The sequence below is a fragment of the Mobula hypostoma genome, chromosome 3 (assembly GCF_963921235.1).
Source record: "Mobula hypostoma chromosome 3, sMobHyp1.1, whole genome shotgun sequence".
Classification (NCBI taxonomy): Eukaryota; Metazoa; Chordata; class Chondrichthyes; order Myliobatiformes; family Myliobatidae; genus Mobula; species Mobula hypostoma.
The window spans coordinates 182,323,984-182,346,658 of record NC_086099.1 but is presented as its reverse complement, the minus strand read 5'-3'; the positions used below and the strand labels follow the sequence as shown (position 1 = coordinate 182,346,658).

General features: G+C 40.6%; 1 protein-coding gene across 1 annotated transcript in view; it reads right to left on the bottom strand.

Annotated features, from left to right (window-relative positions):
- plxdc2b (plexin domain containing 2b) overlaps positions 1-21,196 on the bottom strand; it is a 498,542-nt gene extending 477,346 nt beyond the window's left edge. Inside the window, exon 1 of the mRNA XM_063044214.1 lies at positions 20,762-21,196. Within this exon, the coding sequence (XP_062900284.1) occupies positions 20,762-20,873 (112 nt within the window). The 5' untranslated portion in view covers positions 20,874-21,196. The remainder of the gene's footprint in view (positions 1-20,761) is intronic.
- Positions 21,197-22,675: the final 1,479 nt, after the last annotated feature.

Here is a 22,675-nt window from a genome sequence, read left to right as displayed (position 1 = left end):
AGAGGATGGGCAAGAGGTATATTCAGAGGGACAGAGGGAGAAAAAGGAGAGTGAGAGAAAGAATGTGTGCATAAAAATGAGTAACAGATGGGGTACGAGGGGGAGGTGGGGCCTTAATTTCCAGCATCTGCAGAATTCCTGTTGCTTGCCATTACAATCTCAGTTTAACTTTCGATCCACACCCTCGTGTATGGACAGAATTGCGTATGCAGTATAAAAAATACCAGTACTAATACGGTAGTGGCAATTCTGAAGGAACACAATATCAACAACATTAGAATCCCACCCACCCTGCATCTTATACATAACAGCGAAAAATGTAAGCGAATACATCTCATCTAAGATGTACACACGTGCTGAACTTCCGAACAGAGACTAAACATTCACGTTACACAGTTGCGTGCACAGTCTGATACAATAAAGTTAGACAAAAGGTACATTTTGGCACAACTTTTACAAGATATTGCCTGGTAGTTAAATTACAGGCTGACCTACTTGGCTGGTGGGGAACTTTGCCCAAGCCACACGATCCAGCGTTGAGTCATTTACTCGAGAAAATCTGAAGCATCCACGTGTAAAACATATCAAACTACCAATACACACTCTGGGAGGAACCCAATTCCAATGCCCTTCCACGTCTTCAGCAGAAAGCAAAATGGTCTCCCCACTATCCCGCGCATGTGTAATGACATCACCGTCTCCCCTTAAAGGCACAGACAACTATTCCAGCATTACCCGGATGGATGCCTAAGTACACTTTTAACGATACTGAATAAGATCCGATGGTCACCCGGTTACATTTTCATCAGCCTTAAAACACTGACAAGATTCATAGAAGTTCTCTGAGTAGGTGCTATGTGAAACTGACATGAACTGTCACCAAAGTGCCTAAAAATAAATGAAAAAGTTATGGATTGTCAGTTCCAAAGTTCAATAGAAATAAAATGCCGAGCACCATGAAATGACATTGGAATCTGATTTATTCAGTAACGTTGGACTGTGACGCCCATCACTATGAGCCTCTAAACATAAAACACTAAGAATGAAGATACCAACCAAGATATCAGCAATATCTGACATTCCTTTGCACACATCAAAATAAAACTGTAACATTTGATTGATATCATGCTACAATCATTATTCTCATTGCCGTAAAGACTGCAAATACTGTGAGAAGACAATCAAATTTTAACTGTTTAATTTTATAAATCACATGAAAAAAGCTTAGACTATTGGTGAACTGTACAAATCAAACCCACGAGCGCCATGAACTGCCCAGTCCATCACAGGTAAAGCCCTCCCCACAACTGTTGCAGGAAAGTTGTGGAGTGCTGTTGCAGGAAAGCAGCATCTATCATCCAGGACCCCTACCACCCAGGCCATGCTCTCTTCTCACTGCTGCCATCATGAAGAAGGTACAGGAGCCTCAGGACACACTTCACCAGGTTCAGGAACAGTTATTACTCCTCAACCATCAGGCTCTTGAACCAAAGGGGATAACTTCACTTGCCCCTTCACTGAACTATTCCTACAAACTATGGACTGACCTTCAAGGCCTCTTCATCGCAGGTTTTCGGTATTTATTTTTATTTAATTATTATTATTTCTTTCTCTTTTGTATCTGCACAGCCTGTTGCCTTTTGCACATTGGTAGTTTGTCCATCCTGTTGGGTGCAGTCTTTCATCGATTCTACTGCATTTCTTGGATTTACCATGTATGCCCACAAGAAAAAGAATCTCAGGGTTGTATATGGTGACGTATATGTACTTTGATAATAAATTTACTTTGGACTTTGAAAAGGAAGAACCTGAAACAAAAACAGGATTTGTCTCAGTCTTCAGTGCACAGAATTCTCCAATGATATACAAATGCAAAATAGGCAGTATTCTCTCCTAGCAGCCTACATCAATTTTGTATCTTAAAATCTGAAACAGAAAGGCATATTGCACTTGTTTGATTGCTTCATGACAAAATCTTTGATATCAGCCTTTCCGAGTGATGAAAGGCACACAGCTGTGAATGCTGCTCAGAATTTAACTTCCATGTAAGTCTGATCCAGTGGCATCACACCAGCACCTCGCTGCATTCATATGCAGACAAGATATTAGAAGTTGCTATTGTGAAAATGAAATTAAGCCAAAAATCATAAAGTACGTTCATGTCAAGTTTAGTGCTGTCTGCAAAACTTTATAAAATAAAGTGGCAGAGTGTAAAATACTTTCATGTCAGTATCAAAAGTAACGGACTATACAGCACTTCTAAGTTTGAAGAAAGCTGGTAAGCATGTCTTCAGTGAATAATAATGAAAAGTGAATCATTCTATCAAATCAAACATGATTCATATGATGACTTATTTCACAAGGTGCAGTGGTGTACTTTATGAAGTGTATGAATTATTATTTTCATTAACAAAACCATTCAGGATAACCTGGCATCATGTCATATTTGCATTAGACATGGTGTCAAAGATAGATACGGCCATAAAGAGAACCTTTGGTACAGGAGTACAGGAGTAGCGATGTTATATTAAAGTTGTATATGATGTTGGTGAGGGCAAATTTATACTATAGTGTATGGTTCTAGCCAGCTTGCTACAGGAAAGAGTGCAAAAAGTATTTACACAGATGTTACTAGGACAGTTTAGGACTTTATTTCTTAGTGCATAGGAGAATGAGGGAAAATTTGAGATATATAAAATTATGAGAGGTACAGATATGGTGAATGTATGCAGGCTTTTTCTCCTCAGGATGAGTGAGACCAGAATAGAGGTCATAGGTTTATTGCAAAGGTGAACTATTTAAGGGGAAGGCAAATCTCAAGGTTATATACTGCATACATACTTTGAATCTTTGAATCAGAGGGTAACCACTTCAGTCAGAGGGTAGTGCAAGTGTGAATCGAGCTGCCAGTAGAAGTGGTAGATATGAGTTGCAAATATAACATTGATGAAAAGTTCAGATAGGTACCTGGATGAGAGTGGTATGGAGAGCTACAGTCCAGGTGCAGGTGGATGGAACAAGGCAGGAAACCAGGGCAGCATAGAGCAAATGGGCTGAAGGGTCTTTTACTGTGCTGCAGTGTTCTTTGACTCTATGCAGTCAGCATATTGTCACATAATAATAAATAATACAATACAAACCTTAATCATTATAATTTTATTGTGCTTTTGAAAGTTCATGGGAAGTTGCTTGCTTAATGGTAATTGAATCACTCTAGGTCACAATTGTATTGTAGATAGAGCTTGTATGCCAAAATTATAGACCACCGGTGTGGCATCAATAAATGACCCTCAATTTTGACTTAGCATTCCAGATTGAAAACGTTGCAAGAACTATCTATTCCAATATTGAGTTTCTACCTACTTACTACTATCTCATGTGAAAGATTCATAAAAGAACAAGAACATGGTAAACTAATGTATCTCCACAGTCAAACAACCTGTAGGCAACCGCTGGCATGAAGAATGCTTGTAAGAATGAAGAAAACTCAACAATCATGAAGATGACCTGACAATCACAAGAATTCTGGCCTTTATTTTTCCCTATCTATGAGGTCTGTAATGGAGGGAAATATTCTGGAGTTTTTAAAAGATGTGAATGGGCAATTATAGGTTTCTATTCAGCCAGTTTCTGCTGAACCAAATGACCTCCTACATTAGCACTTCGTATTCAGCACGAACTCAATTACATCAAACAAAAAGGAACACAGAGTAAAATGAATTGGGGAGCTATTCAGTGTTTGCAATGACCTTTTAAAATATTTCAGAGTAAGTGATTCTAAACTTAAATGTAACCAAAAAAATGCCTATTACCCACACCATAAACAGCAAGTAATTATCAAAATCATTGTCATTTTAATGTGATAATTCATTGATTCTTGAAAATTTGGATAAAACAAGTTTTAATTTTGAAAAGAAAACATTTTAAATGTTAAGAAATCTAAATTTCTATGTTTATACAACAAGGTCTCAGCCATCAAGCAATATTTTGGTGCAACCTCCTGATTTTGTAATTTTTTTCATAAAATGTGTTTTTCCTGTCATTACTTAGTTTTTGTCAACACAGTCAGACACAATAAAAAGATAATTATTCCTATTTATTTAGTCTTATATAGATTTAAATCATTGTGTCTACACTATATGTACACATATATGCTGTTAAATGTTGAATATTCACTTTAGTTCATTTTTTATACTATTTCACATGTACTCCTTTAAAAACTTTCATCATGCAACTTTTATCATTAGCATTAAATATACAAAATAACAATTTTGGACATAAAAAAATTTTAATTTTAAAGAGACAATTACTTCAATAAATCAACTGTTTTGGAGTAGATTGTAAGTATATTAATTTAAAACAAAGAAAGCTCCATCTGACGGTGGTGACTGAGACCTGACGGTGGTGACAGTGGCCTAATTACAACAAACAATTCCAACCTTTTCACTACTCAGGTCTATGCTCCTTGCTTAACAACTTTATTTAACAATTTGGTACAACAAATAACAGATTGTCATGTACATTTTATCCTTCTGTAAAAATTAACAGTACAACTGCAACGTTTAAACATAAACATCAGAAAACACACCAGGAACCAAAAAAAAAATTCATCCATTTCTCGGCTTGAAAATCTTCGAAAATGTTCAGTCAGCTTTATCAGGAAGTAGACGATTAATATGCTCCTCCTCTATGAAGTTCATGACTTCAGCAGACAGGTGGCAGATCTCCCTTGTCCTGCTTGCATGACCCGGTGACCATGGCTCCATCAGTTTGACCAGAATATCTTCAACTGGTATGAAGCACATATCCTTTCCACCTGGTTTTGGATGGGAGCGCATGTTGGGCCCATGAGGGTGGAAAAACTCCACTTGAACATCTTGATGATGAGCATCCGCAGTGACAGCCTTTGCTAACCACCAATTTTGGTCATAAATAACTGCAAGCCAATCTCCACAATTAATGACACCAGCAGATATATCGGTCGTAGTCCCGCCAGGACCACTCTAGGGTTCCTGCTCCATTTCTTCCATCAGCATTGCCAAGGGCCCTCTGTTCTTTCCCATTGTGGTAGGGCCATCATTCTCCTCAGCCTGTACCCTGGAATGTGTATTTTCAGTTAACTGAAATGTTGTTGGGATGAAACACTGGCACATCTGTAGCTCACTGCAGAAACATGACAATGATCTGCAATGGATGCTGTTTCTGTAAGGTATAACCGGATGTATCTTCCTCGTTGCTGGTACAGGTTTTAGTGGTTGAGAAAGGAGTGCATCATATGTCCGCATGTCACCTTCGGCAATATGATAGAAATGAGTACTGCAAAGGCTTCTCCCAACCATCTCATGGAAGATCTTGCCATCCACAATGTCATTCCCCCGTAGTACAAGGCCTTCTGCAGTCCTTTTCACAGTTCCCCCATGCCATCTGGAGCTCCCTTCCCCAGTGAAGTGGCAAAGAAGTTCCAGGTGTTTCTCTGAAAACCCAGTTTTGGAGGGACATTGCAGAGGAGAGAGAAGTTCTTCTTGTTTTTGTACTGCTTGCTGGGGCCATCTGACCAAAATTGAATGGTATCAACTTTTGGAAATTTTAAACGACTATCTCTGAGGATTGGTTCCATGTGAATCCAAGTAGCAGAAGCATCCTGACGCTTGGATTCTGATATTGTACAAAATCCTGCTTTCTCTTCTTTTGCGTAGTACATGCCAGTGTGCAGACTGAGCTGTGGGAGGTTCTGACCAAAATGGCATGACTGTACCTCAGAACTATATTTGCATTTCCATGCCTCACAAAAGTCCACATGCACAATTACAGCACTTTCATTGCAGTTATGTATCATGCTCCTGTATTCCCTGGACTGGTTCTGAACCAAGTACACATTTGTTGTTGTTTCACTCTTTAGTTTGTCTTCATACAGTTTGATGAGCTCTGCCAGTGTGCCATTGTGCTTCACAAGTCTTGTATTGGAGTGAATTCCACCTGCTGTTTGGTCCTGAACTCGTTCCCATTGCTGCCGCTCAACATCGGTCAACTCTTGCTGTGGGGTGGGAAGTGTGTGCTTGTGGAGACACCGGGTGCAGCAGCACAGAAGACATGCCTCGTTTGTCTGAGAACAACAAGAAGTTCAAAACTATCCTCCAATTTGTTAGACTTGACAACACCATATGCTCTTTGGACCTCAAACATCAGCTTTGCATTTTCATGGTATTGGCATTGGCCTGTCTTTTGATCTGATGGTTTTGGTCCTGAACCACCTGGGTTATTGTTTGAATGTAAGTGGGTTTTTTGTCAGTAGTCCTTCTCTTTTGCAGTGTGTTGTATGTCAGCCCAAACTGCTTTGCCTGGTGTATTAGGTGATATTTCTTTAGAATCCTGCCTGACAGAGTCAAGTTCTTTGATTTTTGAGCAGACTTGCCCAACTGTAAATTATTTTTGTTTTGATTAAATTCTTGAATGATAGAAGGATTTTTTTGATAAAGGGGTTTTTGAGTTTGCTTCCCTTTAGCATATGCTCTGTTTTTTTTTCTTGGTTATTCTTGTGTTTTTTTTATTTCTAGTTTGTTTTCGTCACCAACACTTCAGTTTGTTCCTATCTTTTATTATCTCTTGAAGTTTATTCTTCAAAGCTTTCATCTCTCTCAAGTATCTTGCTCTTGTTTTCTTTCTTTCCCTTTCCCCTGCTATAAACTGCCTACTGCGAGCTGGCTCCTGTATAGTCTGATCCAATGGACTATCTGAGGGAGTTTCTGAGCGTTCTGGGCCCTTTCTCTTATGCTCTCTTGACTCTTGCTGTTTACATTTCCAAGCCTTTCTCTTACTCCTCTTTTCCCTTTCATTCAAATCACTGATAGTTTTTATTTTTATCTTCTCATCCTCTACTTTCTTCTTCCATCTTTGCTTTTTCTTTCTCAGGTATTCCTCCTTTAACTCTGGCTGACTATATATTTTCTTTCTCCGCTTTTTTTGGTATTCCCTGTTTCTTCTCCTTCACTCCTCCTCTGATAGCTGCTGCCTAGCCATAACTTCCTAAAATACATAAAAGGAAGGTCAGAATTTAAGGGAATTACCATGAAATTGTGCAAAATTACTATGAATTTAATTATGTTTAATTTGGTGAAATTTTATAAAATGATTATGAAATGGTGCAACTAAATTCATTTATAGTTTTAGTCATTGGGGATACATATAGTAAGGAAATATTGTAGGCCTGTGTGTGGAAGAAATAAAGGGGAAATTACGTATATTATAAATAAAGAGGTTAATGAAACATTATAAGCCATATTACTATTTATTGTGCTCATAAATTATATTCAAGCCTCCATTGAGGATGATTTGGATGTTTTTGTCAACACCATCAAACTATGTGTCACCACCATCATACAGAAAACATGACGGTTTTGACATCCGACAGTAGTGACAAAACACACTTTTTTACATGACATGCACGAGTTGTACACAGGAGCCATCTTGTTTCCCCTCTGTTGCCGGCTGCCTCTGGCCTTTACTTAAAATGTATAAATTTATGTCATAATTTAAAATAATTCTTTCTATACAAAAGAGTCAGTGTTGACACATCACAGTTGTGACAGTCACAACATCAATAAATATGTAAAAATTATTGAAAAACTAGCAAACTTACAGGAACTTGTTTGACCTTGTTGCATTTAGCAGATGTGGAGGGTGGAAAGGGGGTCCTCAGGAATATAGTTGACCATGTGGTTGCCTGATTTTATTGCTTTTTTTATATATATAAATATCTGATGGTGTTGACAAAAACTTGGGACACATTTTGAGCAACCACAAAATAAGAGTAAATATTGTTGCAAATTCACTGCTTTTAGTTTTAGAGGCTTTTCACTCTACTCTTTCATCTGGCATATATATATTATACATTTTATATGATTTTTTCACACTTTTTTATCAAATTGAAATGATAATCTCTTGACTGAGGGCAACTGATTTTGTGGGTACTGGTCTATCATATAATCATATAATTTATAAAATTAAAAACAAACATATGAAAAAATGTTGCATTTGTGCAAAAAACCCTCAGATGATCAACCCTGATTATTTTAAATAAGAAAATATTATTCATTTTCAACGGAATTAGCACTTTTCTCAGTGGGACATGTTTTCGCCAAAATCTCAAGAATCAGTGAATTATTAACAATGGTGTCAACTCTCATAGTGGTTTAGAATGTGAATGTCTTTTTTTAATCTTAATCCTGCTAGAATTCAATTTACTCGCTAACTTATCCCAGTTTGTGTTTGTTCCTCAATCTTTTAATCTCGCCATTTAACAAGATATTCTGTCCCATTATTAAATTTATAACTTGCAAGTACAGTGCATGTCATCTTTGACAGAAAGGATATTACATGATGGTATACTACAAACATTGTCAGTGCCATGATGCAAAATGTTACAAATAAGATAGAATTAATTATTATAAATCAAAACAAGTTTCCATAACAAACCAGATCACAGTGGATTCATCTCCAGAGATACCACACATCAGATGCTTCAGCAAAACTGCAGCAATCACTTGACCCCATTTATTAGGAGACATTTAATTATCTTACTAAAGGAAAGTGCCTTCATCTGAATCATCTCATAAAGCTAAAATGTTACGAAAGGGTGTCAGTAAATATCAGTCTCATTCAAATGTCCAAAGGTTATAATTCTTTAAACCTGTTGTTTAGTTGTGGACTGGGAAGAAGCTTCTACGGCAGAGTTTCCCACCACCTGCCGTCACTTCATGCAGCGTTGTTCCTGTGACATCATGGACAACATTGACCTCAACCCACGGTCCCCATTCATATGAGAAGAATCTGCACAAGTATTTCTAGCACACCCTCCCTCCCTGGGCAACTATAAAGCGTGAAGCATGGATAAAAAGAGTATCTTAAAATTAATGGGAAATATATAGGCATGTTGTGAAGAAATCAAATGCAGGCTTCAAAAGACTAGGTCTTGCAGTATCCTTTGAGCATACTAGTTTTATTTACATGAGGGAGACACAAAGACTGCAGATGCTAGAAACTGGAGCGACAATTTACAGGTTTAGCTTGATACAGTGTGTAAATGATTATGCACTCAGGACTCATATAGACAATGATATTTACCACTTAAGTAGCAGAACATGTTGATCAGAATTGATAGCAGAAGTTACTATTGATTTCCAGTCTCTCCCTCTGCGAACATCAATGGCATTAAAATATAACACTTTTAAGCTCCCTTCATCATCACCTTCGTTTATGTTTTAAATAAACTTCTCAAGTATATTTTTAAAATTTAATTTCATTAAGATACAGTGTGGAGTTGGACCTTCCAGCACTTCGAGCCACAGCGCTCTGCAACCCCCAATTTAACCCTGGCAGAGTCACGGGAGAATTTACAATGACTAATTAACCTACCAACTGGTCGGTCTTTGGACTGTGGGAGGAAACCAGAGCAGCTGGAGAAAAACCACATGATCACACGGAGAATGTACAAAGGCACTGTAAAGCTTTGAGCTATCCATTACGCTAACCATTAAATAACTGAAGCAGCTGCAGTATTTGTTGTTAATAATACAGCCAAAGTCAATCAATGCAAAAATAAAGTTCTGGGATTAGAAATGCAACATAAATTGTGTCATACGTAACCAGTCATAAGGTAGGTATGCCAGAAAAAACAAATTCATGCCCTGGCAGTGGTAATGATCACAGCACATATAGTGGTGTGAGGTCACTGAAAACTACTTCCAAAACTCATTCTGTTGGTTGAAGGAATTTTAAAGGTAAAGTACAATTAGCACACTGAAAAAAAATCATTGCCCAATTGTTTATTCTTAATCAAGATAAACTGAGCTCTGAATTAAATCTTAAAATTTTGGCTACGCAACTTCTTCCCTGGTTTTCTGCCGACGTTTTGGCATGAAGTAGCTAATTTTTTTTTTATCCTATTGAACTTCCTCACTTCTACAACCAGCTCTGCAGAATCAATCAACAAGGCAAGTGAGAAGAGATTGACACAGTCTCATTTCTTATCCCTTCATCTAATTCAACTAAGTGGTTTGGATTATGTTCAACTTTTTAAAATTTAATTTAAATCTAAAGTTGAATTAATACTAAGCGATCGACAAACTTCAGGTCCAAAATCTTGAAATAAATACCCAAACTTAAGCCCCATTTATGAGGAGCTTCAACACAGTGGAAAAAATACTGAGGAACTTAATAAAAATATCAAACAAAACATTAAAGCAGGTAAAATACTGTAAAGGGATATTAACAAATAAACAATATCTTTGGCTAAAGCTTATGTCTTAACTATATCTTAAAGGGGGGAAAATGGTGTAAAATGCTCAGAAATCCAGATGTTAGAGCCTTATCAGCTGAAGACATAGCCCCCGCAGTAGAATATTTAAACCTTATGATGCCCAAGTGGACAAAATAAAGGAGGAGTTGTGGGGGGGAGAGGGAGGGAGGGAGGGGGAAGAGAGAAGGGAGAGGGGGGAAGGGGGAAGAGAGAAGGGAGAGGGGGGAAGGGGGAGAGGGGAGAGGGGGAGAGGGAGAGAGGGGGATGGGGGAAGAGACCACAAAGATTCATAAACTAAATAAAAAGGTCAACACTACTTAACCAGAATGTGGAGTTCACAAGAACAGTGCCATCAAATGAGTATAACTTGATGCAAAGTCAGGCAAGACAAATGAGGCAGGCCAGACGAAACATTTTGAAATAATCAGGTCCAATTTTAACAAGAGCATGAACAGGGTGAACCAATGCAAAGGGTGGTGTAGGAGGGCAGAGGCTACAGTCTTGAGGCCCTTTACATGATCAGCTCAGAAACCACTCTTTCAACCTTACTCAAAACCATGCCCTGCTAGTTTGACATAGCTTTCCGGGGATTCCAAGACTTGGCCATTTGCATGGGATCGTTGAAATTGTCAATGAAAACTACGCTTCAAGTATTTGAAACATTCCACAGCCACTCTTCCTACTCCTGCCTTAAATACCCAGACAAGATCTGTTTAGTGAGATTGCTTTCTTCCGTTCTGTTGATATGCACATCAATCTTGATGTGATCATGCTTCCACCAGGATGTCAATGTTGCCCATTCTGTCCTGCCCAGTACATATTCTTCACTGAGTTATGTGTCAGAGGTCAATATCTCACAGCTATAGAGGACGAGTATATTACAGATCTCCAGTTTGGCAGGGATATTGTCATTCTGTTGTTTAAGTACACTTATTATGAATTGACAGTTCTCCTGCCCAGAGATGAATCACTGGAGCTTTCATTGTCCTTACACTTCAACTGGATTACATTTTTTCAATGGTGTCTCATAAACAGAGATGACCAGCACAGGAGTATTACATGGAAGGACAGGCTCGAAGAAGACTTCTCTATAGCGGCTTAGTCCCAGCTTTGGTCTTCAAAGATCATTTTCCCATTGCCTCACAACAGAGGAGGTCATTCAACCCACTGAGTCTATGCCAGCTCATGGAGCAATCAATTAATCTCTCCCTGCTACCTCTTCTTTCTTGAATCATTCACAAGTCCATCTTGTTTTGCCTACCATCCATCCGCACAGGAGCAATTCACAGTGGCCAACTAACCTACCAATCGGCACGCCCTTTGGAAGAACCATGGGCACCAGAAAAAAAAGCCCAGCCACAAAAAATGTGTAAACTCCACACAGATGGCACCCGAAGTCAGGACTGAACCCAGGTTGTGGAACTGTAAGGAAGCATTATAGCTTATTGTGCTACTGTAGCAGCTGTGGGTCTGTAAGGTTATATGTCTCTGTGGCATAGCTAAGAATGCAGATAATGAACAAACTGAACAATATTTACCTCATACTTCACTCCATTCAAACTCCCAACAGCATCAGAACAACCAACACTTTATGTCACTGTCTTCCACATGTGACCACAAACAGCTGGACAAGTTATGTGAATTTTCTTTTGTGACTTCTTGACTCTTTTTCTAAGACCATAAGATGTAGGAGCATAATTACGCCATTTATCCCATTGAGTCTGCTCTGCCATTACATCATGGCTGATCTATTTCCCTCTCAGCTCCAATCTCCTGCCTTCTCCCTGTATCCCTTCATGTCCTGACTAATCAAGAATCAATCTCTACTTTAAATATACCCAATAACTTGTCCTCCACAGCTGCCTGTGGAAACAAATTCCAGAGATTCACCAGTCAATGGCTAAAGAAATTCCTCCTCATCTCCATTCTAAAAGGACACCCCTCTATTCTGAGGCTGTGCCCACTGGTCCTAAACTCCCTCACCATAGGAAACATTTTCTCCACATTCACTCTATGGAAGATAACCCATTCTTTTAACTCTGTTTATTAAGTCCATGTCCTGCTCTAATATTTATCCTACAATGAAAATCAGACCTGTAAACACTGGAACGGGATAAAGTTACACTTCATTCCTGCATAGGTTCTGAATGTGGGAAAGCATGTGATCTCGGCAATGGCATAGATTTGGGGGGGGGGGGGGTTGAAAATCAGTTTTGATTAAATATGACACCAGGGTTATCCATGCTCTGGCTCACTTACCTTGGACAGAATGGAGTTTATATTAGGCATCAATGTTTAGTTCTGTGAAACTGCAATTCACCCACATCTGGCAGTCGGGCAATTTAGGAATAACGGAGGAGTGTAAAGAGCTACCAGTGGCTAGCATTAGTTTCAATTTGTACTCTGATTCTTCCCTCTCCAAAGATGCTCCCAAAGGGTAGCATGAAGATCTAGAATAGTGCAACCTACAATTATACCAGTCTCTAGAGTGTCAACACCAGCAATCTAAGAAGAGGTTCCAAACTGTAACCACCTTCCTTTCAGATTATAGCCTGAGCTCCTAAACAGTTCCAAAATTTCTGCATTTACCTCACAAAGCAGCTTCTTCCATAGTACAAAATGTTGCTCAACATCTTTCCCTATATCATGACATTAGCATTTGTGTACCTCCGTTTGCAAACATCTGGAAAATGCATTTACTGAACAATAACATCACTTAAAAAAATAAAAGCCCCTTTAATAAGCTAGATTTATTTCTTGAGATTACGATACATCCTGAATTTGGAAAAAAGTAGTCATCCATCAGAAAACAATCCTGAAAGGACCCTGTTAAAAACAAGACAGGGAAAATATGCAGATGCTGGAAATCTGAACAACGCACACAAAATGCTGGAGGAACTCAGCAGGCCAGGCAGCATCTATAGAAAAGAGTACAGTCGATGTTTCGGGCTGAGACCCTTCAGCAGTACCGGAGAAAAAAAAAGATCTTTATTTTTGGACCTGGACTTTTTGGGTCTTGGACTGAAACGTCGACTGTACTCTTTTCCATAGATGCTGCTTGCCCTGCTGGGGACCCTGTTAAAGCTGAACTTTGAGCTTTCCATATTAACAAGAGTCTTGGTTCATATTCAAGTGTCTGTTTATTTTACATGAGGTGCAAAACATCAGTCACTCCAGGACTGCATGTACTTTACACGTGAAGAGTACAGTCTCTGCCATTAAAGATGCATTACCTCAACAATCTGAACATAGCCACTGATATATATATATATACATGTTTATTGTCTGTTGCTGATTAAAACTCTCCCAGAACAAACTGCTCCATCACTTAGATTAGGTAATAACTTCTATACAGAAACTCCGATAACTTTCAGTAGACAAGGTTTTTAACCATGGGTAAAATTCAAGGACACACAGAACTTCTCCTTGTACTGTAATCAATTCCAACGTTCCAAAACATAATTTGAAAGATTTGCTGTTCTGAATAATTTAAAATTCAATTATAGGACATATAGCACTGAAAAAAATATTCCTTGTAGTATTGATTTTACCCATAATCTTTTGACCAAAAATAAATGACATTTTGTTGCACTTGGTGGATAAAAGTTGCAAAACTTTTAGTCACTGTGTAATCAATTTGAACTTGCACCAGAGGCGATCACATAGGATATCAATTGCAAGTGATTACATCTTACTTAAAATTGTATCAGACACTTCTGGGCACTATCCACATTAAGGTACCTGTTCTATTCACAATATTTGGCATCCCCAAATGATGCAATTATTTGCACAATGATCATAGAGCATGAAGCTCCTTCTTTTCTTATATAGCCTCTCAGGATCAGATTGCTTTCACTTGGCTTTTGCGAGATCTGTGGTGTCTGATGATACTAACAAAGTAGGAACCGCTACCCTTACCTCTACCCCGATGGGCAGGATGTTCTTGATGGGCAAGCAGATATGTGCACCCAATGCATGACTTCAAAGTTCTCAACAATATCCTCCAAACTCACTGGATGGGTGAGTGAACCAAAATCAATCATTTCTCACAGGCCAACACAGTCAGTGATTAAACTTTGCTATACTCACTTGGTTCTAAAACAAATGCACTACATTAAACTTATGTTGTAATGAATCCACTGAGAATCATGCACAATCATTAGCAAAAAAAGTTTCTGGGTCATGTCTAAATGGTTCACATTCATACAGACCTGCTGAGTAAGACTGTTTTTTTTAAGGGAAAGAATCAATCACCATACAACCATGATCAAGGTTTAGCTTGAGCACATTCATCTGGTGTACATGGCTTTGGCAATCTTCCAAGGTGAAGCATGGTTAAGATGACAGTAGTTGCCACACTGTGTGACTTATCTCTGCACAATTAATTAATTAAGAATTTTTTGCACTAAATGAGATCATATTTCAACAGAAGTATTCTCTAGAGAATATTTCTATCAAGGTCAATTGAAATGATAAGTCATAAAATTTAAATAAAATTAGAGACTCCAGTATTTTTCACATTTTCCAAATAAGTTATTGGGTTTTGATGCCATAACCCTACTTCACAGCACCTGGAGTCTGGCTGCCGAAAGGTTGCTCCCTTTCACTTCCAGTCCACACAGAAGTCCTTATGACCTTCGAAAAGATCTTACCACAAGTAAGCTGATGTAAGGCTGTTACTAAATGCCAAAAAAAGGAGCAATACAGAATGGGTCACTAAAAGTCACTGTTACATGGGGGGCGTTGGGAGCGGACCCAAATGCAACACACAGACACTGAGGTATTAGAAACAGGACTAGGGTTATCGAGATAGCAAGGTGAGTCAGGAAGAAACGACACTGGACATGGACACAGGCCCTGGACAAGACATGACACCTGGCCTGGGCTATGACTAAGACTAGGAAAGCAGGACCAGGACAAGGAACTTGGAACTAGGAGCCTGGGCTAGGACTCCGAGCCAGAGGCTGGACAGGGATCCAGAACCTGGGTCTTGACTCGGGCTCGGTCCCCGGATCTAGGCGAGGACTCAGGACTAGGATCTTGGCAAGGACAGGACGAGGTACTCCAGCACAGGATGAGGTACCACAGCACAGGACGAGGAACCTCCAGCACCGGGCTGGGCGAGGAACTCCTGGGCTGGGCCAGGCACTGGAACTAGATGAGGATACGAAGCTCAGATTTGGACAGGGCTGGAATGCAGCCCCTGAACTTGGTCTTGGAACACAGGAACACAGAGCCTTGGACGTGGACTGGATGCTCAGAGCCTTGGACATGGACTGGACGAGGTACTCCAGGGCAGGACGTGGACTGGACGAGGTACTCCAGGGCAGGACATGGCTCCTGGACTAGGTTTGGCTCGGCTCTTGGACTCGGCTTGGTTAGGATGTTGGGTATGGAGCTGTGCCGGGACCCTTTCTAGGACGCAGGGCCGGGATGACTACCGAGGGACTACCGAGGGACTCCTGGACTGGACGAGAACACAAAGCCTTGACTTGGATAGGACTGGAACACAGCACCTGGAACTTGGAACACAGAGCCGGGACCCCTCCTTGGAACAGGACATAGGGCAGGGGCTTTACACAGAATCAGGATCCCTCCTTGAGAAAAGAACCTAGGGCCAGGGCTCTTCTATGACACAGACACTAAACACGGGGACACAAAGAGATAGTTCCAAACTCAACGAAAGATAGTTCCTTATCTTGGCATTGCAAGGCTCCGGTCTCACTCCAGCGGTTGAACTTGACAGGGATGCAGGCGAGGCTTCAGAAGGAAGGGGAGGGGAACAGTCCAGCAGGGAATCCTTGGTTTGAGAGGTATTTATGTGCCAGCTCAAAATGAGAATCAGGTGTCTCAATTAAGGCACCCAATGGAACAAGGGAAAACAGGAAAACCCAGAAGAAAGAATCGATGGACCAAACCGTGACAGGCACAGACAAATGTGGAATTGAAATGCCATCTTGGAAGATGAACTTGTGTCTATACAAGGAAGGGCATCGATGTCCTTAATGAACAAACCAGACAACCTCTCAGTAGACATGCATACATGTACTTGCATATATAAAACAAACTCAACTTTGACTTTCTTCTTTGGATTAGCCACCACTGGATGAAACCTCCTCCCAGCATCTAACCTCTTGGACTTTGATATATCTCAATAAAATCCAATTAACATATGCCCAGCTGTTCAAGAATTCTTCATACGTCAAAGCCTTCATCCTAGAAACTAACCCAGTGAACTGCTTAAGCACTGTCTCCAATGTAATACTACCTCCAAAACATGAGGAGCAAAACAGTACGCAGTGCCCTAGGGTGGTTTCAATAGAACCTACTTATGTTTATGCTCAAAATCCCTTGTAATAAAGGCCAATATTCCTTTAATTACTGCTAATCTGCCATGTATTTTTGTTTCATGTTCTCAGACTCCAGATCACTACTTGCAGCCTCACACTGTTTAAATAATAATTTGCCTTTTCATTCTTCCTTCCAAAGTGGATCAGCTACATTTGTCAACATAATACTGCCAATATTTGCTCAGATACTTAGAACCTTTCTATATACATTTACAGACTTTTTACTTCCTACATATCCACCTTTCCCAACTCAGCATCAACAGCAAATGTGGCTACAGTACACTTGGCCCCTTTAACTAATCCGATGAGAAAATTTATTCATTTATTAAACTGTGCTTTATTAGTTCGCCTCCTTTCTTGTACATGCCAATATATTATCCCTAACTTCGTGCATTCCTTTTGCGTGTAGTTTAGTGTGGCACATTACACAATGCCTTCTGAAAATCCATGCATACTACATCTACTGTTACCCCTCTATTCATTCTGTTAATTACATACTGAAAGAACTCCAACAATTTTTTCAAACATCAATTTTCTTTTATAAAAGCAGATTGAAACTGCTTGATTATATTATTTTCTCTTCCAAAATGTCTTGCTATCATCTCTTTAATAATGGATTCTGGTATTTTCCCAATAACAGATGTTAAACCATAGGTTACAGTTTCCTGCGTTTAGTCCCTTTTCTTTGATTATTGTCCTTCCATGTGGTTCCCAGACCTCTGGGACCTTTTCAGAATGCAGGGAATTTGGCAGATTTCACCAACACATCCAGCATCTCTATAGCCACTTCCTTCAAAGTCTTATGATGTAAGTCCACAGGACATCAGCCTTTAGCCCCATGGGTTCACTGATAACATTGTTTTGAATAAAAGGAATTGTTTTAAATTCTTTTTTCCCAAAAGTCTGGAGATTATCTATTACTTATGGGATATTTTACGTGTCTTCCACCAGGAAAGCCAATCCAAAATAATTATTTGTAATGTCTGCTTTTGCTCAGCTGGATTGGAGTGTGACTGCCGAGGCAAAATGATTTTGTGCCATCTAGAGCAGCTGTAACCTGCATTAGAAACCACTTTGTATGACAGGATCCGATTGCTGCAGAGACATTATGTAGATATGAATGTAGCATCCAGATTTGAGAAAGTAATCAGTGTTTACAGGCTCTGCAAAGCCTCCATTGATACCTTGGTCACTTCCATGCTACTAGCTATCTCCTGTATTGGTTCATGCAAGTCTGAAAACATTCCCTGTGTATCACATAGCCCTTCCATCTGTCTCTGGTCCAATTCCCCAGGGATGGTCCAGATGCATTGATTTCTCCCTCACATTCAGGCAAGCTTCCATGCTAGATTCACCACACACACTGCGGCCCAACAGTGTCCAGGGTATCTCCCTGCCACACTTATCTCTTTATCCCAATTTGCTGACCTCTTACAATTCCAGTCATTGTTGCAATGGCATTATCTTCCTTGTTCTTATTCTTGTTTTACTTCTCCTCCTTCATGCTCCAATTGCTCCTTTGTCTCACAGTGATGGTACTTTGAGGAAAAAGAAAATAGGCCCTCTTCCAGTACCACACATATTCAAAACAGAAGATGGTTGCACTTGTAGGTTGCACTCAAACAACTTCATGGCGAATGCAACAGGTCAGAAGGCAGAAAGAATGATAACTGTGAATCACATCAAAGGGGCTATGATGATTACAACATTGTTAGCAAGCTGAACTTGAACAGTTCCTGTATTCTCAACTCAAGGTGATTGAGTTCCTTTGCCTTCTTCACCCCGAGTTTGTGTGTGTGTGTGTGTGTGTGTGTGTGTGGTTGTTTGTGTGTGTGTGTGGGTTCCTTTACAAATAATAGCTTACATAACACAATGAGAATCATCTTGGCATACCTTCAAAGTTCCAAGTACCAAAATACATTTGAACTTGCTGGTTGTAGGGTAATAAACGTTCCTGACCCCGAGGGCACGAACCGTAAGTCTTCCTCTATCCCCCTGCTTGATAGTAGTAGTGAGAAGAGGGCATGGCCTAGTTGGTGGTGTCTTTGATGATGAGTTATGAACACATCACCTTCACCCTCCCTCTCCCAAGCACAGAAAACTTCATTCCTTGGGTGTATCTCACTTCTAAGGATTGCAATGTCATGTGCAAAGTTTCAGGCCACTCTTGTCCCATCCTCTCCTATCCTGCTTCCCCCACCTCCCCCTACCCAGTAGCCAAGCTAATCTCTGTGGCTGCCACAGTGCGTATTTTTGTTGCTATGGACTACAGTCCCTCTCAGATTGCTTGTTGGCCACATTCAACAAAGATCACAGGGTTTGGATCTGTATATAAACCTTCCTAATGTTTCAAACTGAATTTTGGCCAATTTCAGAATTCGTTTTTGCATTGAGGAAGAAGTGCAGCCTTTTTTACCATGCACCAAAAGAGGTGCAATCCAATACCTAGGCAATTGTCCTGGCCAAAAGCCACCTAAGTTACCAGTTCGCCGCTACTTTCAGACGAGTCATACCCAACAAGTTTGGTTACCTCAAACATGAAATGTTTTGTTAAAACCTAGAGGCGTGTCTGAATTGGCAGACCAATCGCACAGTTGGACAACGATGCAAGTGGAAATAGTACGCTAAAACGAGATTCGCTCTCTTGTACATTCAATGGTTTTCCACGCAGCCTATTATATTAAAAGTTCTGCAATATATGGCGCTTACAACACAACAGCTAAGAACAGTAGATTCGTCACAAGCAGCGAGAGAGGTGTGACCAGGCTGTCGCGGGGTTCTGAGAGGCTGTTACAGGGACAATAAGTGTATTAGTCGCGGTTCGTTCCCCACCAAGACGATTGGTCAAAACAAAAAAACAAAAACAATAGGCAGTATGAGAGAGAGAAGGAGAGAGAGAGAGAGAGGAGAGAGAGAAGGAAAGAAAACATCGCCAGCCCGTCTTTCGGCTTTGTCAGATTGTGATAAACCACCGCTGCACCATCTGTACTTTGAAACAACGCGCAGTTCGACACCACTCAGTCTTCTCCCAACTTCACCTCAACTCCCGGCACTACTGCCGCTCCCGAACCAATGCTCGGCTAAAATCATCAGACCGAAACGAAAACATGTCATTAAACGTCAGGCTTCAAAATACTTAGTCTATCGTACACGTTCAAGTGTACAGTTAACCAAGCAACTTTTACGCCAGTGCATTCGTTGCCACTTCCCGCAAAGTACTACATGTCAATATTTACAACAAGTTGGACAAACGTATTCAAAACTGCAGCCAGAAGGATGTGTCAACGCTGTTTTGTTTCTCATGGTAGTTAAACTGCTTAAACATGTGGCGTAGGAACGCCTCCGCCACTACGCGAGATCAGTAAAGAATAGGCAGCAAAGCGTATGTTGATTCGGAGAGCATCAAAAGAAATTGATACACTTCTTTGTATAAAACAACATTCACTTGGCACGGGAGCTTAAAAAATAATTTCCTGCAACAACCAGCACTAAAAGAGAGCGAGGTAAGATTGGATAGAGGATAAGGGAGAATGAGAGAGACAAGAGGCAGGGAACAAGACAGCGAGAGACGGCGGAGTAAAGGAAGAGGGCGAGTTAGAATAAGAGTAAGAAGGGATCCGAGTGATCTGAGCCCTAGTAACTGCAGGCTACAACAGTCCTCAATGACAGCGTCGGGGCTCATACACCCGAACCTTTTAGTGCTAGAACGTGCATCTTAAATTGTTTAAAAAACGATTTTGGTTTTCCATTTTCAGACAGAGTTTCTGCACAAATGTATGCAGTGATAACAGGCATATCGTCGTGGTTGGAGCCACCGTGCTCCCAAAACACTCCCCAGCTCAAGCATCAGTGTTAACTTTGGCAGATTTCGCAACACAGATCCCTCCTGAGGAAGTACGGGAGAGGAAAGCAAAACAAACAAAAAAAATGTGCTCCAGCCTCATATTAAAACAGACCCAAGCAAGACATTCAGGAAACTTGCACACCGCAGCTGGGCACTAACTCAACGCAAACGGAGGGGGAAAGTTTAATAACTGCATGCAGTGGCGCTCTTTGTTTTGGACGGGAGTTGCAAGCAGGGCGCCTGGGGCTGGGGTTGAAGCTCAGTGTTTCTTACCGACGTCTGTCGCTCGGCGATCCTGGCCCCGGCTGAGGTGCGGCAGGTTGGCCAAGGTTACCAGCAAGAGTAACCCGCCGCCCAACACGCTGCTCTTTCTCACTCTCGCCATCGCCACAAGTTTGCACTTGCCGACTTGACCAGTGAAATACCTTTTATATTTTTTTTGATGTGTGTCCCCCAACGAAGAAAAGCAAACACTTCCACTCCCTGACGATCTACTTTCATCAAAATAAAATATCAGGAAACAGACCGAACACTTGACGAAAATAAAAGGACAGCAAATTATAATAATGGCCAATTCCCAAAGGGGAGCGAGCCGGGGAGGGAGATCAGAGTGCAGCAGTGGTTCCCGTTACTTGGCTGCCGCCGCTGCCTCCGACGCTGCCTCACTGGAGTGCGAGAGCCAAGCGCTCACACTGTGTGTGTGTGTGTGTGTCTAACCGGAAGTGTTCCTTCCCAAATCACCACACTTTTCCCTCCTCAGATCTCCACACAGAGTGAGTGCAGTCTTCAGCCACACCGGCACTGGATTCGATGCTGCATACTGCGCGTTGGCAAAGTCTTCCATCACCTCGGGGGGAGGATGGGAAATGGAACCGATCCCCACACACCTACAGCGTGCCCGGCACTGCTACTGCTTTGGTTGCTCCAGCAATCGTCAGGAGATTAAACTTCATCTTCGTGCGCTCTATATTTCCGACTCACTGTCGATACACGCTCCTTACCATTGACAGGAATTATACTTCTCTAGCAAGGAGGTCCACATTGACACCGCTGCTGTTCCCACTTGCACCAGGGCAGAACTTACTAGTTCCCATGTACACTTGTTACTTTGGGCCACCTAATATTTCAATCAAATATTAAGCAGCGTGCATTAACATTGGAAAAAATACTGACAGGTAAAGTTTAAAAAAAACGTGGCAGCTATTTGTCTAAAACAAATTCAGTTTAACGTTTTAAGTAATTTGACAACAGCTTTCAGAAACAAACGGGTTTAATATCAGCTTTGTACAAAATGTTCCTTTCAATTAAACAATTAGTAATTAACTACTTCAAGTCATAGCTGCAGTTTACTCAAGGAGCTTTGGACGTCGGCGGCTTTCCTGGTGTCACGTGACCTTTTTATTAATATCTCCGAATCTGATTGACAAATCAATCGATGTCATGGCGAAGTTAACCTGTTTTCGCGTCACATTTCCCAACACTTTCGATTATAGTGATTTAGCAATCTACCTCAACAGCAGTTTCAAAAGAGCACCCTCTACTGCAGTGATGAGGAATCTGTAACTCCGCCAGCGCCTTCGGAATGATGTTTACTTCTCTTTTTCAGATTGCTGGGTACAGTTGCAGCACTTGGAATTGCAGCTGTTATAGGCGAAGTGTACTCAGTTTCACTAGTGTGTTTCCTCTGTGTGTGTGTGTGTGACGTTTCAAATGACATTGCAAATACATATTCCAGATACTGTAGTCCTGATGCAGGGCTTTGACCTAAAACATTGACAATTCTTCTCTTTCCACGGATACCGCTTGACCCACTCAATCCTTTCAGCCGCGTGTCGCTCTAGATTTCACCATCTGCAGTCTCTTATGTTCCCATTGGAAATAAACATGTCACTCCCTATGGAAAAATTGGTAGAGTGTGAGTGAAATATACAGCTGAATCCCAAAATAATTGTATTGCCTAGTCATCTATAGTTGTAATTACAGTTAAAAAAAAGGGGCTATAAATTCTTTCAGCCCATGGCTATTGAAATGAGTACTGTCGTTTTCATCTAACATGTAAACTGAACCTTCCAATCAGGACAACCAACACGGCATACAAATCTCGTTCCTCATTTTGCAAAATGTTGAAATCAGGGCAACAGCCTTTATGTGACAAGAAACAAGCGTTTCCTTCATTCGTTTGGTTGC